The sequence below is a fragment of the Podarcis bocagei genome, assembly GCF_964188305.1.
Source record: "Podarcis bocagei genome assembly, chromosome: 15".
Lineage (NCBI taxonomy): Eukaryota > Metazoa > Chordata > Lepidosauria > Squamata > Lacertidae > Podarcis > Podarcis bocagei.
Window position 1 is genome coordinate 2,386,072 of NC_138141.1, and position 17,614 is coordinate 2,403,685.

General features: G+C 48.5%; 1 protein-coding gene across 12 annotated transcripts in view; it reads left to right on the top strand.

The window, feature by feature from the left end:
* SORBS3 (sorbin and SH3 domain containing 3) overlaps positions 1-17,614 on the top strand; it is a 97,577-nt gene that overhangs the window by 76,973 nt on the left and 2,990 nt on the right. For 11 of the 12 annotated variants that reach the window (XR_014002290.1, XM_081171404.1, XM_081171398.1 and 8 more), the window contains 8 exons: positions 3,889-4,034; positions 5,216-5,301; positions 6,863-6,909; positions 7,558-7,672; positions 10,904-11,029; positions 14,384-14,893; positions 15,743-15,825; positions 16,680-16,786. Coding sequence is in view for 11 of the 12 variants with exons in the window: in XM_081171404.1 (XP_081027530.1) it covers positions 3,889-4,034; positions 5,216-5,301; positions 6,863-6,909; positions 7,558-7,672; positions 10,904-11,029; positions 14,384-14,893; positions 15,743-15,825; positions 16,680-16,786 (1,220 nt within the window). In the remaining variant the exon portion in view is untranslated. The remainder of the gene's footprint in view (positions 1-3,888; positions 4,035-5,215; positions 5,302-6,862; positions 6,910-7,557; positions 7,673-10,903; positions 11,030-14,383; positions 14,894-15,742; positions 15,826-16,679; positions 16,787-17,614) is intronic. The other variant, XM_081171402.1, reaches the window with a different exon arrangement.

The window sequence follows — 17,614 nt, forward strand, 5'->3', positions numbered from 1 at the left end:
CATCCAAGTCTGGAGGCAAGCTTCTTCTTGCTGTTGTGGCAGCTTATCAATTGCCACACCCCTGCTTTAAAGAGGAGCCCAAGGGCTGCAGCTGTAGCCTCTCTGCATGTTTAGGAACCTTGCAAGGAGCCTATGCACTTCAGAGCGTTTGCACACAGACATTGTTTCCACCACACACACCCCCATCAGTGGCCCAGAGAATGGCACGGCTGCATGCTTTGGGGGTCTTGAAGATTAGTAGCAGGCCCACTGTCCTGTGAGCCGCTCCGTTCTCACTTGGATGCATGGAGCACCCAAGAGAAGTCTCCTTGCACACCTGCCTCTTCCAGGATTAAGGAGCCCACTGAGGACGCCTTTTGTGAGGCAGGTGCCAAACACCTTTCCGTTTGAGGTGGAGCAGAAGATGCCCCCCCCCCCAGGTCATGGTACCAAACCCAAGCTTGATCAAGTTATTCTGGCACCTGAAAATCCCTCGAGTGTCCCTCCTTTGGGAGTGAAAAATAGAATAATAATAAAGCAAGTAACAATTTGCTGCCCTCTCATGTAACCCCAAATCAGCTGTTCCATCCTCCATAATGGTAAGGCTGGCCCTGGGAGCTCCCACCCCCCACATTACGGAGTAGCCAGCACTGCCGTTACTGTTAAAATTCAAGGTTCAGTACCCCAGCACAAGTGCAAGAGATTTAATGGTCACCATGAGGGAAACTTCTAGCTTCTGCCAAGTGGTCCTGTGACCCGTCTGCCCCATTGCACAGTCATCTGATGAGTTTGGATGAGAAGGTGCTTCAGATTTGCTGAGAGTGACCCAATATATTTCTGGTCAGAAACCCAGATGACACTTCCACTGCCCCACTTAATAAGGGGCATGATTCGCCAGTTCTCCTGCAAACGTTGCATTGAAATTAATGAGGGCACTTTCTGTATGGGATGTTGCTCTTCTCTCTGCCTTTCTCAATGGCATTTATCACCCTAAAACCTTATTGGGAAAACAGACAAAAGAATTTATTCCCAGCTCCAATCCACTTTTCCTTGCAGGCCCTACCATATTCTAGAACAGGCTTCCTCAACCTCGGCCCTCCAGATGTTTTGAGACTACACTTCCCATCATTCCTGACCACTGGTCCTGCTAGCTAGGGATCATGGGAGTTGTAGGCCAAAAACATCTGGAGGGCTGAGGTTGAGGAAGCCTGTTCTAGGGACTATTGTTGTTTGTTGGTGTTATTTTCTTCTTCCAATGCTTCTGCTAGACTTGCATTTAAAGGATGTTTTGTATAGGATTGGCAACCTTGCTGCAGAGATAACTGATGCTGTTGAATTACAGTTTCCCTCATCCCTGGATTATTGGCCCTGCTGGCTGGGACTGAGAGCAGGAGGGCACCGTGTTGTCTACCCCTGCCTTGTTGTGTTGTTTCCTTTTTAAAAAAACAAAATATAATATGTAATGTGGTCAGAGCACATCACATACACTATCTCAGTCATTATTATGACGACCCCATAAATAGATCAGTGTTACCCTCTACTACAGAGATGGGGGTTAAGGAAATTGTTTGCCTAAGGCTAGTTCACAAATTCATGGCTGAGAGAGTTCAAATGTTTAATAGCTTACTCTGTTAACCACTCTGCTTTTGTTGTTCGGCAATGGCAATTTCATGGCTTTAGGCATTTCAATATATGCAGAAAAGCAAGAACACAAACACTCCAAGTCCCTCTAGAAATGAGTGTACCTGCATTCCTGATCATGTGCGCTGGGGGGGGGGGGGTCTTGTGAGTCTCTTTCTTGTACCCAAAGCAGATGGTGAGATGGATCTCCTGCTTATTTATTTAACAGCAGCCCCAGGAGGAGGAGGGAATGGCTTCAAATCAAAGCCATGGTGCTGAGGGAATCCATGGGGAAGGGACCCTTTCTCTTCTTCCTTCCCCCCCAACAGAAATCCCCACTGAGCCAAAAGTGCTGTTTGCCCAACTGAGAGTCTGCATAGTTACCCCCTGGGCAGCTTCCAAGGCAGTAGTTCAGTTTGGGTGAATTGGCACAGGGAAAGGAGTGGCTCAGCCTCTCCTCCAGGCTCCACCTGCGGCTGCCTTTAGATAAAGACAGAGCCTGCTCTCAGGTCTCCCACCCCACATCTCCAGTGGGGCCCTCAGCCTAGTTCCTCGCATTTCCCCCTCCCACCACCCCTTGCTCACTTTGCCTGCAAAGGGGTTCTGCCCCTTTAAATACTAAAAACCGCTAAAGTTAAACTTCAGCAAAATAGCTGCTGCCTGCCAGTTTCTTGTTGCCGCCTCAGTGCTTCCTGTTGAGCTTGGCCTCTGCTTGCCAAGACAGCTCCAGGGGCCCTGGGCTGGGAGAAGGATTACAGGCAGCCCCACCGGGAAATGGGGAGGGACAGGGCTGGAAAGGACCTGGAGCTCCAGGCCTCTTGCTGCCTCTGACCTGCTTCTAAACGGACTTCACACAGTGCAGAGGTAGACCAGGGATCCCTCCCACAAGAGCAGCCATGGCCACCCACCGGGAGAGGATGGGGCTGTCAGTGGCTTGTAGCCACAGGGTCAGTGTTCTGAATGCCCCTTGCTAGGAATCACAGGTGGGGCGAGGGCTGCTACCCTGGGGTCCGGCTTGCAAGTTTCCCATAGAGCACACAGTGCTGGACTTGGGGGTTTGTTTTGATCCAGCAGGGCTCCTTTTAGGTCCTTAATTGCTGGTTCTTTGGTTGCCATCTTGTTTTTCTTCAGTTCTTACAGGGCAATCTTTGCCAACCTGGCACCCTCCAGATGTTTTAGGCCAGGCATAGGCAAACTCGGCCCTCCAGATGTTTTGGGACTACAACTCCCATGATCCCTAGCTAGCAGGACCAGTGATCAGGGATGATGGGAATTGTAGTCTCAAAAGATCTGGAGGGTCGAGGTTAAGGAAGCCTGGGTTGGCCAAAGCTGATATAGGACATGTTTCTCCTGTTTGAAAGAGCTGTGATGAAATCACAGGCGTGGGGTGATTCTGGCCACATTCTGTGTGTGGAATGTGCAGAGACAGAGCAGGGCATTAGTGAGCCAGTTTGTATCTCTGTGTTGGGGGTGTAGGAAATGTGGGAGGAGGCTGATTTGGACCGTTGTGCTTTATGTGGCAAGGCAGGGCTTCTGTAAAAAAAATAGTTTTGTGAATTCATTCAGAATATTAGATCTATAGTAATTGACCCCCCCCCCATTTGCTGTATTCCCCAATTAAAATCTCCCCTCTCCCTTCCAGCTGTTCTGTGCCCCACAAGATAGCTATAAGTTTTCCTTTATGGAAAATAAGCAACTTGCAAGCTCATTTAAAGTACTGGAGAAAATATTAGAGATCAGGCTACGTCTTAAATGTGAAGTGTTCATTAGCTGTGCAAACTAGCATTTCATTCCGATATCGTTAATCTTCTAAGACAGAGACAGGTATCTCATGCTGCTGCACCTTTCTCTTCTGGCCCTGAGCGATGGGTGGAGAGGCCCAGTTGACATTTGAGCTTGAAATAGAGAATAGCGACATATGCTTACACACCTCACTTTTTATTGTGAGCTGTTGATATTCCAAGGAGATAAGTTACAATATATTTTAAATCATTTCTGGCCAATTTGAAAATTAGTGTAGAGTTAGAGCTGGTGTTTGAACTCAAGTTTGTTGAGTCACGAATTTGCATGCCAAATTAATATTAATTTGCTCTGATTCAAATATTATTGGCTGCAGCAGGTACACACCATTATAGGGGAGAAATCCCCATACTCTCATCTGCCCAACAGATGGCTGATTGGGTTGAGAGATCACAGAAGGTGGATCAAGTTTGCAAGGTCCATTTCCAACATCCCCATTTGTTCAGCCATGCGCTCTCTCTCACTGTACCTCCATTTTTTCCAACCCAGCAGCCCTCTGCCTGACCGCAGCGCCTATCCTTCCACAGGACAAAGCCTCTCTGTGGCTCAGGGCCACTTACCAGCCAGCCCTAGAATGGAGAAAGGAAGCCCAGGCGTTGCCAGGAATAACTGGAGCAGCTCTCCACCCAGGAATGGTATGGCTCCGAATTTGCATGTGCTCCTTATGGGAACTAGCGAAACTTCAAAGAGACTTACGGAAGTTCTTCTGATGGTGGAGATGTTCTTGTTCGCTTGGAAAACGCAGGTGTACCTTCCTAAGGGATGCTCTGGCTCCTAAAGCAGGATGCTTATTGTCCAGATCAGAGCAGCCATTGTCATCGTAAGTGGGGGAATCTGTGAGAGCTAAAGCCCCTCTCTGAGTATGGAATTGTGGGCGTTGGGTGCACTCTGTATGTTTGCACACAACAAGCGCTGTGCAGGTGCGCCCTTATTGCTGTGCCATTGATGGAGGAACTGAGGTGGTTCAAGCGTTGTGGCAGGGGGAACATATGCTCCATTTCAGAATGTAAGTAGGAACTGCATCCTTGAAAGCTTCCCATATTCAACAACTCCCTGCAGCTGGAAAGGTAGCATATCAAGGAGAAGGCTCATCTAGAACCCTCCTTTCAGATAGGCTGGATTTCTACATCTAGGGAAATTTGGTTTTTAAAAAACCTTAGACACCCACATCTTCTATCTTCATTATGAAGAGGTTGGTCCTAAGAGAACTCTCTGAGCCGCATGCCCTCTCACAAATGTTTGAATCTGCTCAGAGATGTATATGTGGGAAGTGATCTGCCTAACTATGTAACAGAACTAAGAGTAATACCAATTCATCCTTTTTTCCACCAGGATGCCCAACCCACCCACTCACCAGGGCCCGGCTGGCTAATACCCCTCGCGAATAAGATGCACCCAAGTCTACAAACATTTGGCTTGAAATCCTCAGTTTGTGTTGGAAATGTATCTTACTTATGGCTGATGGCCAGCTGTTCTTCTGCCTAGGGCCAGATTCCTACTGAGAGGAATGTGAGGCTTTAGCTTGCCCAGTAGCCTTTCTCTTTAACCCTGAGTGCATGCAGACTAGATTTAGTGATTCAGTCGTGAAGGCAAAACACTCTGCACATGCCTAGAGGTACTCATCTCTAGCTATCCCACAGCTGCTTGCCATGTTCTGAGGCCTAGCCTTGAATTTTGACTTCCAGAAGTGTGCTATGGTTCAAGTTAAGTTCTGCCTTTTCTTCTGACTTTGACCACCACAGTCCTCTGAATATATGTGGGCATTCCTTTGTGGGGAGCACTGTTATCCAGCTGTTGTCTCATTCTTTTCACACAGATCCTCTGAGACTTGTTGGGATAAGCCCCTTTCTTGATTCTTCAGAAATTGTCCTGGATAGTCCCCCAAAGAGAGATGAGAAGAAGGTGAGATGTGGCTTCCACCCAAGAGGAGATGGAGGACGGGTTTTGTTTACACAACTGGACTGGGTTTATCATTGGACATCTTTGGACTAGACATAAATTCATTTAGCACATATTCCATCTCCTAGGATCCCCTGCGGGGTGTAGTTCTGTGAGTGCCTCTCAGGCGCTCCAACTGATAATCTTCTCCATGCTACAATCAATTCCCAAGATTTCTTGCTGGAAACTTTGACCATTGGAACTGTTATAATACAGTGGTACCTCGGGTTACATACGCTTCAGGTTACATACGCTTCAGGTTACAGACTCCACTAACCCAGAAATAGTACCTCGGGTTAAGAACTCTGCTTCAGGATGAGAACAGAAATCGCGTGACCCCCTTAGCTAAAGTGGTGCTTCAGGTTAAGAACAGTTTCAGGTTAAGAACGGACCTCCGGAACGAATTAAGTACTTTACCTGAGGTACCACTGTACCATTAGGAAATTGTAATGTATATATAGCTACTTTTATGGTCCAATTTTCCCTCAAACCAGGCTAAATTTCTTAAACATAATGAGCTGTGCCCAGTGTTCTCTGTACAACAGCTGCACTAGCAGGAACACGTTGCACAACAAAGTTATCAGCAACCTCCTTATTCTGTTGGTGCAAAATATTTTGCCAGGGGAACAAGCATACCTCTTGTGACTTGTAACGTAGTGCCAAATTGGATACAACCACTTAAAATATTCTTAAATATCTTAAAATGTTAGCTCCTATGTCATCTTAGTGTAAATTGTTAAACATCATCATCATCGTCATCATCATTATTACATTTTATATCCTGCCCTTCATCCACAGATCTCTGGGCAGTTCACAATATAAAAATACAGAATAGAAGCACAAAATAAATAGTTAATATAAAAACAAAACAGAACTTTGTTTTCCTTGTAGCATATTCTGCTGCTCTGAGCAACGGGCCATATTCATACAAATGGCTGGTTTGGGCCAGCAAATTATTAATCTGCTGCAACTTCTGTTCTTCTCCCACTAAGAGCAAAATTGAATTGATGAGGGACGAATGCTGCAGGCTTCACTTTAAAGAGGCTTGTGCACCGCAGTGTTGTGGGGCTTTTTGGCAATTACCAGTTTAGGACTAGACCAGCTGTCCACCCTTGATAGGACTCCTTCCTTTCTATAAGTGTGGCACAATGGAAGAGAATCCGGGAATCTTTTGCAGGAATTTGGTCAGGACAAATCCTCTCTAGCTGGGAATGTTTGCATGCTCTTAAAGAGAAATGAAGGGTGTAGAAGTGCATGAATTAAACCCCTACAAAGAGTGCCTAAATGTGTTTTTTTCTCATCCATGTGAGCCTCGTTTCGTTTTTACTCCAAGGGTTGCCTGTGGCTTAGTGAGTCTTGTTCACTTCTGGCACTCGTGATTCAGGCCAGAGATTTTCAGTGCCATTATTCACTTGGTTTTGTGTTTTGCTGGCAAGATGCCCAGGTTCCCTTTTAAAACCTGATGGCTTTGAATTGCATCTTTTAACTCCATGTCTCCTTTTAAATAGTTTTCTCCTCTTTCCAGATGAAAGCTGCTCGGCTCAAATTTGACTTCCAGGCAGAGTCACCAAAGTGAGTCGCAATACTGGTAACCTTTTGGCATTCACACAATGCTTGGGTCACTTGGCATCCTCATTACGATTTTTAGTCATCTTTGTTAATTAATGCAGCACCATTTGCATCAGAGTTGGGGAACCTGTGACCATTTGCTGTGCTGGCTGGGTTGATGGTCCAAAAACCTATGGGAAGCCACCAGTTCCCCAGCCTTGCTCTGCTAGCAAAGAAAGTCAGGGCTCTGCCCTGGGAAACCTGACACCAAAAGACAACAGAAGAGAGACAAAAGGAAGGGCGGAAAGGCTGAGGCAAACAATGAACATGATCAGGTGCAGTTTCATGTTCTTAGGCTTTTGTTTCTTACACTCCCTAAGGCTTAATTTCAGGTGGGAATAAATTTAAGTGAAAGGGTTTATGAGAAAAATGGGATCTGAGGACAGATTTGAAGTGGGAGAGAGAAGTGGCGTTGTGAGCGGCAAAGGGCGGGTGTCCTGTTTCACGAGTTCATCTCCTGATCTGTATCCTCTCTCTGTAAAGAGTTGGTGTCAGCAACTCGAAGAGGAGGCAATTTGTCCAATTGAAATGAGCAGCTTTAAGGAGAGAATATTCCTAATGGAGGTCCATGATGCATCTCTGACAGTGGGACGTTGCCATTTGATTTTTCAGGGAACTGACTTTGCAGAAGGGTGACATTGTCTACATTCACAAGGAAGTGGATAGAAACTGGCTGGAAGGAGAACACCATGGCAGGGTGGGCATTTTCCCCACCAACTATGTGGAGGTAAGTATACCTTGCTATTCCAGGAGAAGGCTTCATTTGATAAACTGAATACACTTTTGTTCAGTATGTAGAAGAGAAGGGAGATAGCATAATTTTTTTTAGCAGTCTGGACCTCCATCTGCTTTTAGATACAGGCAAGATTAGTGGTAGTGGGAGAGGGTCTCATTTTCAGCAAAAATATCCTCTATTTTTGTTTCGGTCCCATTATTTTGCTAATAATATAATATAATATAATATAATACCCCAGGTAGCTAAACTCAAGGGTTGATCAAGTCTAGGATCACTAACAAGAGTTCCAGTGTTCTGGGTATTAACATCGCACTATCAGTGCATAAGGTGGTTTATAGAGTAACACAAACAAATGCCAGGTCCCTGCCCCAAGCAGCTTACAGCCTAAATTCAAGCAGCTCTGGCAGGGGGAGGAGGGCAACAAAGGGAGGGAGATTCAATGTTAACAAGGGACAAAGTGAACCACTGCTGCTCTGAATCCTTTCATCCCTCTCGTCTGTGTTGTCTGGCAGTGACTCCAGTGTGGCCGTGGGAGTCTTTCCCGGCTGGATCTGGAGATACTTGGAGGATTGAACCTTTTGGGTGCAATGCATGGGCTCTTTCATGCAGCAGCCGTCTCTTGAGTTGGGCAATGAGGACTAAGGGGTTAAGCCAAGAGCTTCGTAATAGTGGAGGGTTTGCGCTAAGCTTAGAAGGAAGGAAGAGAGGTGGCCCCCTGTAGCATCCTGCAAGAAGTGGATATATAAAAAGAAAAATAACAGGCAGAGTGTTTCAAAGCAAAGGAACAATGTTTTCATACAGGACACAGATAATCTGTAGAATTCAACTGCCATGTGTACCTTTTTGAAGGCCACTATTAATATAAACTAACAAACATTCGGGGGGGGGAGGACAACGAGTACTAGAGTGGGGCACAGAGTATTCCCACCCCCTAGTGGAGTGAAGGTTGGGCCCCACACAGTGTTGGGGAAGAGAGAGTCTTTGTTTCCACACTAATTGTATCTTCAGATGCACCACTTAATTTTCCTTTAGGTGGTAGCCATTCACTCCTATGGAGAAAGCATCTGAGCAGTCATGTGCTTCAACCTGCTTCTGGGGCTCCTAGAATTTGGGAAGGAGGATCTGGTTTTGCTCCTTACACAGCACACTTGCCAGTATTAGCCTTTTCTGTTTTGACTCACTAAATGTAAGCCATTGAGGGGGTCTGTGATCTATTCCTTGTTCTGATCTTAAGTCCAGTGATGGAAGACTTGGAATTTACTTATTTGCATGTGTTTGGGAAGCCAAAGTCATCCCACACATCTGTTATGGCACACAAATATGGGGATCTCTTCAAAAAATGAATCTGGAAAAACCCTAGAATAAATATCTTTGTGCCATTTCTGAGCTCCCCAAGGCAACTGAGTCTTTCATTCTCAGTTTGTTCAGTGACGGCCAGCGTGCATCTCCTTGCATTATACATTGACTAAAAATTTAAAAAGGGGATTTGGCCCATTTTAGTACTTTCTACTTTCAATGAGATGTTGAGGCTTAGCCATTCCATTGGAATCAGGAAATGCTACTAGTTATTGATAAGTATGGCCTTTCTTTGGACAGTCTGAGTTCATTAGACTTTGAGATAGCATCTCACCACATGAAATCTCATATTTTAAAGCATGATTTTTGTGCTGATTGCACTTCTGCCTGTCTGTCCAAATGTGCCCCTTTGTATGCCGGACTACCCATTCAGATTCCTTGCCCTCACTTTGCAACCTGCACTGCAGATATCCTATTTATAGCCCTGGGGCTCCAGTCTGTGCCGTAGCTGAAGAACACTATAGCCCCGTCCCCTATGAGGACGTCGTGTGCCTGAGGATTTGTACTCACTACTTGCTGGTTTGCCCAATCCACGAGGACTTAGGAGCAGCCTTGTTCAAAGATGTAAATCTCCCATTGGGGTATTCGGTTAACTTTTATTAAGAAACAGATCTCCCTACACCTTTGAGAAAGGGGCCTGTTGTGCCTTTAGAGCAGCAGGTTTAAGGAGAAATGTCTGTGAGGAGGATAAGTTAGATTCTTCAGGGGAGCAAACTCTTACCTGGCAGAATGTCTGGCTTTAATAATTACTTTAATTGTGTAATGTACTTTATTCTGTTTTATGTATTTTATATTTTGTAATGACTTTGGCTTGACTGACTGAATAAATGAATGAATGAAATGTTGGCACGGGGTTCATGCAGAGACTGTGGAATTCCAGGCACGCCAAGGAGTGGCCCAGTGGAGGGAGAGGCAAGGCACTCCATCCCTCTTCTGCACCCAGCACAGGCTGATGGAGGGGAGAGAGCCCCCCCTTCTTCAAACAGCAGGGGTGGGGAAGCTTTTTTAGGCCAAGAGTAACGTCTCTTTCTGGGCTACAACAAGGGAGAGGTGGGCAGGACCAAAAGCAGAACAAGGACAGAGTGATAGACGTTAACTCCCCCCTTGTGCATTAGGCTAGTTCCTACACGTAGTCACACACACACACACACACACACACACACACACACACACACACGTCCTCTTTCAAGGCAAGCAAGATGCGTTATCAGAGCTCAGGGACACATTCAAATTTTTTTTAAAAAAAATTGGCCTCAGCTTTGTTAACTTTTTTATTATATTTTTATTGGTTTACAGATACAAAAAAAGAAAACAAAGTTGTACATTCAAACTTCTTAATTACTTCTTAATTCCATTTTTTTGACTTCCTTCAATTTGTCTGAACTTCCTTCATTTTATAACTTTTAACACAATCCTACTTATTGTTATTTATTCTGGTAGCTTCAATTTCATTGTTTATTGAAAAACTAAGTGATAACCAGATTACGTTTGTAAGTTTTGAGGATGCTCTGTGATGTGAAAATCTAATAATAATTATAAGCTCAGGGACACATTCTAGGCAGATAAAGACATTCAAGAAAGGGTACAAAGCAAGCCAGTGAGGGGTGTGGCCTGAGGCGAGTCCCAAAGGCCAGAGAGAAAGAGAGAGAGAGACCTGGACAGCCACACTTGACCCCTGGACTTAAGGCAAACAGCACAACATGCAGCAAATTGCTGGAGACGGAGGAAAGGACCACTCTGTCCCTTCTCTGCAGCCCCTAGGAGACTGGTAAAATCTTACAGACTAGTAACTTGTGTGGGCTTATTTGCAGAGCAGGACTGAATCCAGAACCACTTGTGCCATGCCACTGCTTGTCTTCCCAATAGGTCCTGCCTCCAACAGAAATCCCCAAGCCGATCAAATCCCCCACCATCCAAGTCCTGGAATATGGAGAAGCCGTAGCTCAGTACAACTTCAAGGGTGACCTGGCAGTGGAGCTGTCATTTCGGAAGGTACAAAACGAAGCAACAGAGCGGGGGTTGGGTGAGGGTGGGAGTGGGAAGCCCAAAGATGGGCAGAGAGAGGAATTCCAGCTCAGGATGGGGCCGGGGCAAAGGGCGCCAGAGCCTGCTGCCCCCACTGCCTCGTGGGCTCCAGGCCAGCTCATTCCTCTCTAACAGATGTTCAGTTGTCTGTTTCTGCTTCTCATAAAACTGAGCTCCAAGACAGTCAGTGACATTTTAGTGCCTCGGGCAGAAGATCCAAACGGCTTCTCCCATTGTGATGAAAAATGTAATAAAAATGCAATAAATTGACAATTTCAGTGCCCCTTTTCATGGTAAACCGCCAAATCTGTTTTCACAGGCAGGCCACCTCCATCTTGTCTAACAGCAGAGCCGGCCCTGAGTGGGCTATTAATATTCTGCTTGCTGTTGCTGACTCACTCCCACCAAACCCCGCCGCATCCCCAGAAAACGTCTGGGAGTTCTGCACGAAAGATAAATTAGACAAAGAACATTTTGAACGTGAATTAGATTTTACATAATTTACAGACTTTGTTCTGACCTTTTTTTTGGAGTTGGTGCTTAATTTGGTGGTATTTTACAAAGTGTAACAGGATAATAGCAAGAAAAAAGATATGGGAAAGTGGAGTTTTTATGGGACAAAGACTCTTGACTGGAAGCAAGGTAAGATGGACAGGTCACTCTGCAGAACTGAGATGTGCAGTTCCTAAATACAGGATTTTTTATGGATGCTGCCTGAACATGTGTCACACTCAATAAGAACTAGAAACTTGTTGTTTTTACAAAAAGAAACTCATCTATTTTGCAGAGAAGCCAAAATTTTGCATTGATTGGCAATTAAGGTTTCACAAGGAGAAACCTTGTAAAAATACGGACTTCCAAATATGATTCCCCCTCCCCCAATGTTAGGCCTAGTTTTTCGTAATCTCATCTGGCTGCTGGTTCAGCCAATGATAAAGTCAGTTTTGTTGTTGCTGGACTGAGCTATGAAATTGAGCTAGGTCCTCTGACAACCTACTGGGTGCTAGAGGAAATTTGGCAGCTTCCTCCCGACAGACCACCAGCACTGCCCAGTTTGGACTTAGCATTGCTCTGAAGTTTCCATTCTCAGCATACCTTTATCTGTTAAGCAGTACATTCCCAGCAGGATTGTGGGTGACCTTTATTTTCTAGGAAAAGCTGGGAGCCCTGAAGACCTGGAATTACCTGTGTGACATGATTCAGGGGCGCCGACTTATAAAAAATATTGGGGGGGCCCATACCGGGGTCCTGCTGCTGGTTCGCTCGGGTAGCCGGGAGAACGCAGTTCGAGGTGGCGGTGTTGGGGAGAGACCCTCGCTCAGGGCGCCATGAGACTTGGCGGCCGGCGGCCTATCTGGGGGGTTTTGGAGCGTATTTCGGCAGAGCGATTGGGGAGGAGGGGGCTTGTTGCCAGATTCTTCAGCTAGGCCAGAGATCCGCTGCTGGGGGGGGGGGTCCCTGGGCCGAGTTGTGAGCACGGCCTGCTGAAGGGAGAGCCAGCCGATTGCGCGACGGGGACGGGCGGGGCTCTCCGGCTAGGGCGCGCGGCTGGCTGGCTGGCTGGCGAGGGAGCAGGTGGGGAGGAGGCGGGCCTCAACCACTTTGGCTGCCCCCCCCAGCAAAAATCCTGGCTACGCCCATGCCCCCCCAGGCCCCAGCTCCTTCTGCCCCCTCCCTTGGTTTTCTATATAGTAGACCCTTCGGAGAAGTCCCGCCTGCTCCTGCGTCCCCTGCCAAGAGATTTTCTTTCCATAATGCAAGGCTGCATTTCCCCCTTCCCACCCCAGTTGCTTGCGGGTTAGTTATTCCCCTCCACGCTCTTGAAGCAGGCAATCCTTTTTAATTTTTTTAAGGTGAGCTGAATTTCCAAGCATTTGACATTTTGGGTGAGGCGGCGGCATTCCCAGGCGCGGCGAGAGATGCAAACAAAGCAAGAGGGCTGCCCTTTTGGGGAAGGAGGGTTGCTGCAACCTGCACGGCTGCCCTGGCCCCTTGGCCAAGCAAACTCCGCGGGACGGGGGGTGCTTGTCGTTGTCTCTGCGCCAAGAGGCGCCTCGGCGGGGGCCGCCCGCCCCGCGGAACAGGGAGGCGGGGAGAGCAGGGCTCCCTCCCTGGAAGTGAGCGCCTGTTGCGCAGCCGGAGTGTTTCAGCATCGCGGCGCCTTGCAGGACGAGGGAGGCGCGCCGGGGAGCAGGGATGCCACTCCGCGCTTGCTGCCCCGGGTAGAGCCCGCTTGCACTGCGCCCCCCGGCTCGTGCTCGGCGGCGGCGCTCTGCTGGAGGGGCGCCCAAGATTGTTGGGGGGGCGGAGCCCCCCCAAACGAATTTTTGAGGGGGCTCGGGCCCCCTCAGGCCCCATGGAGTCGGCGCCTATGACATGATTAGATCTCTTTGATGCACGAGGAAGTTCCTTTGGGGGCAGACGCTTCTGTGGTGCATAAACCTACATGAAAGTTGGGTGCAGATTGCAATGTGTAAAATCACTGGTGAGGGGTTTGACTGTTGTGTTTTGCTGCTTAAACACGCTGTGTACACTTGCAGGGAAGACCAACCAATTGTGATCTCCTAGCAAGCATGCACAGGAAAACAACAGTATAGGTGCATATGCTCATTGTGTGATATTCTACGTGTGGGTTTCACAACCTCTTAACCACGCCATGTAGCCTGTCCAGAGTGTGCCTCCCACCCCGTAATGTCACCAGCTGCAAGAAAGAGTCCTAGGTTTAAGAGGCCATGTGGTGTGTTGGTCAGAGTGTCAGACTAGGACTGGAGAGAGCAGCTTTCACATCCCCTCTCAGCCTTGAAGCTTTCTGGGCCCAGGCACTCTCTCTCTCCGCCTTGGCAATGAAATGGGAGTGTGCATGCTTCACAGAGAACAGGTGGGAGATAGATAGATAGATAGATAGATAGATTAGATATGGGTTGTTGTTGTTTTAATGAGCAGTGTCCTTAGTGTTTCAGGAGACAGCTGTTGCCTGTATGACGATCATAGGAAGACATCATCTGGGGGTGATGGGGGTGATGTTGCTAAACCTTTCAAGGTACCAAACAGGCCAGAGGAGTGGAGCAGAACAGCAAATGCTTGGGCTGGAAGAGCTTGTGGGTCTGTCAGCCTCCAGCTTTAAATTAGCCTCTTGCAAAAGTGCAGGAAACGACCACCTGTCAGAAATTCTTCAGCTGGAATTCCTGCATTGCAGGGGGTTGGACTAGATGACCCTTGAGGTCCCTTCCAGCACTACATTTCTGTGAAATCTCTTAACCAGGCCAATCAGTCAGCCTCAGGAGCTTCCTTGTGCTGATCTTTCCTTCTCCTCCTTTCCAGGGCGAGCACATCTGCCTGCTTCGCAGGGTGGACGGAAACTGGTATGAGGGCCGCATCTCTGGCACCAACCGCCAGGGCATTTTCCCAGCCAACTATGTGCAGGTGGTGAAGGAGCCAAGAGTGAAGAACTCGGAGGAGTTTCCTTCCTCTCCAGGCCTGCGGGCCCCTTCTGGCTCCCCGTCCCAGCCACACTCCCCTGGCCTGAGCAGCAGGGGGCAGCTCAACACCTCCCCATTGGGCCTGCGGGGCTCCCTGGCCACAGATGTGCTGCATTCCTCGAGCCACTCAGGATTCACTTTCCCTGCATCCCCGAAGTTCGAGCACCCAGAGGCTGTGCCCCGCAGGCCCCAGAGCACAGCCAGAGCCGCCTCCTTCAGTCCCCACAGCCAGAGCCCTGTCAAAACACCCAACAGCAGCCCATCGCCAGCCTCATCCTTCCAGATTCAGGAGCCTGAGCAGCCTGCTGCCCCCACCTTGGCTCCACAACCACGAGGCGTCTTCCCACCGCAGGTGAGGCCCTGGCTGCTCCCCTCAGTTCTCTTTTCCTTTCCCCCCACCTGCAGTGGTAGGTACCCACCATATCCTTGCTTTGCAAGCAGTTTGAAGACCCCAGACCAGCTTTGCAATGGGCCTCCTATGTCAGTGGACACTCAGTCATGAGCGAACGTGGCCTTGACAGTGGTAGGCAGCCATTTAAATTCCCCCCGCCCAGTGTAGCACCAATCCAGGCACTGTGGGAAACTAAAATGGCGGCCAGAGACCCAGGACAGGCGTTGATGCTGGTAAGCCCTGCCAAGGTGCTGGGGCTTCAGCTCCAAGGCCTGAGAAGTGATGTCAGAGAGAGCAAATGCACTTCTGTTTTAGAGGAAGCAGAAACAACATCTGTCCTCAAAAAGCTGATCTTTAAGGGCAAAGATTCCACTTTCTGTGTTAAAATGAATAATGTAAGCTAGAGAGATGGTAATATTCTGTCTCCATTCCTCAGACCCCCATGGCTGTTGGCCTTCACTCAGCCACCAGCACTTTGAAGTTCCATGTCTGCCCCATGTCTTGGGGCTCAGTCTACCAGCTACAAATCCACCGAACAGTAACATAATCTAGCCCAGGTGTTTCTCAGCTTCTCTGTAGTGCTTCTGCAGCAGACCAAAGGCATTATGGTTCCTAAGTTTGCTTAAGGTCTCCAGGTGCAGTCCCTTCCTCCCGGTCTCCATGCCTAAGAGGCAACGTGTCCCCATTTTACACCACTTCCTGCCCAAGGGCTCAGGACATGGTGCCATTGCTCCCCCCCCCCCAGCTCTGGCTCAGGGGGCTCCCTGTGTCCTCCCCACAGCTTCCCCTTTCCCCTTCCTTTCTCCACAGGCAGCTGCTCCTGGAGCTTCCCAGCCACGCAGCCCTGAACACGTCTCTTCATGTGCGCCCCCCTCCAGTGCGCAGTGGACCCTGTAAGTGAGGGTGGTGACGAGGGGCTGGGAAGTGCAAAGCGGGGGTTCTCCTCCGCCTGGCAGCCGGCCAGGCCCCTCCCTCCCTGTGCAGTGACCCATGGGGAGGGCTGGGGTGCCAGCCAGGGACAGTGTCTGGACTGTGGCTTGGAACAAGGCCCTTTTCAGAGGGGCTCGCACAGTGCCTGAGGAAGCGAAGCCTCTGGCCGCTCCACCTGTGCCTTGGCTGGCCTTTCCAAGCCTTGCAAACTCCTGCTGGAGAAGACAGAGGCGACTCAGCATCTTCTAGCGGCAGGAGGGAAGGCGATGAGGGAAGGCGATGGGGCGGAGGGCAGCCCAGAGTGTTTCATAGAATCATAGAGTTGGAAGAGACCACAAGGGCCATCGAGTCGAATGTTTGCCTCGGCACATTCCTTTTCGAATGTTTGCCTCGGCACATTCCTTTTCCAAGTGCAAAGCACAGTTCACTGGCTCTGATCCACACAGCCTGCAGAGTGGAAATGGGAAACAAAAATGTCCTTATTCTTTGATTTGCTTTTTGAAGTGTTTACTGTTTGAGGCACATTTCTTTTTTTAAAAAAAATACACATCTTTTATTTATTTGTATTTAATTTATGATTATGCTTGCAGCCCACCTCCCTCCCCCCCCCTCCGAGCCCAAGGTGGCATGCCTTGTTTTCCCTCCCCCTCCCTCCATATTTTATCCTCACAACAACCCTGTGACGTCAGGTAGGTAGGCTGAGAGTTGGATTTGAACCCTGGTTTCCCAGCTCCAAGGCCAACATTACACCAGGCTGTGCTTTCACTTAAATAAATCTGGAAGGAAGTAGGCTCACGAAGTGGCTTCTGTTTTTCAGATACCAGGCTCTCTATCAGTACAGACCCCAGAATGAGGATGAGCTGGAACTTCATGAAGGGGACCAAGTGGATGTCATGCAGCAATGTGATGATGGCTGGTTTGTGGGTGTGTCTTGGCGCTATAATTTGTGGGGCGGGAGGGGAGGACTGTACCATCCTAGCACTGGAAAGTGGGTTGGGGTGTATGCTGCTTTTCTGGGGCCTTGAAGGTCTCCTTTCCCTCCCACCCTGGCCACCAATGGCCTTAGGAACAGGCTATCATGACACCAGCTGCTTTTGCATGCCAGGCTTCGTGTGAACGTGCTGGCTGCCAAGGAGCTCCTCCTTGGGCTTTGGAGGTCAGCCCATCACAGCATGGAAGCCAAGGTTTGGCTTATAAGGCATGTCATCCAAATCTGGCATCTTTGCTCAGTTCTCTCCTTCTTAACCACAATCTGTAGCCAAGGTTTATCCTATGGTTACAGGTCATGGTTACGAAGGAGATATTTTAACTGTGATCCCAAGTTTGGACAATATGCTAAGCCTAACCTTTGCTTCCCAGGGAAGAGCAAAGTGGGTGCCAGCGCTCTCTGGGAGCCAGCACATTTGTCAGGTCATGGTAATCCATACTTTGTCTTGCCAAGATGCGCAAGCCATGCCAGAGTATCAGTATCAGACAGACCTCAGTTTCAAGTATCAAACTTGGCATTTGGCTTGCAGGAATGTGATACCTGTTGAGTATGATGCTCTCCCCTTGCATCTCTATGATGCAAACCTTTTACCTGGCATTGGTCACTGCCCACATGCCCATGTTTTAATTGGAGCCTAGAAACGGCAAAAAGTACATTGGAACGAAGGTCCCTTCATTTTCCCCTGTGTTCACCCACTGAGTAGTCCCGCATGGCGTGGGTGATGTAGAATCATTACCCTCCAGATCATGCTCTTGAGTAGCTGC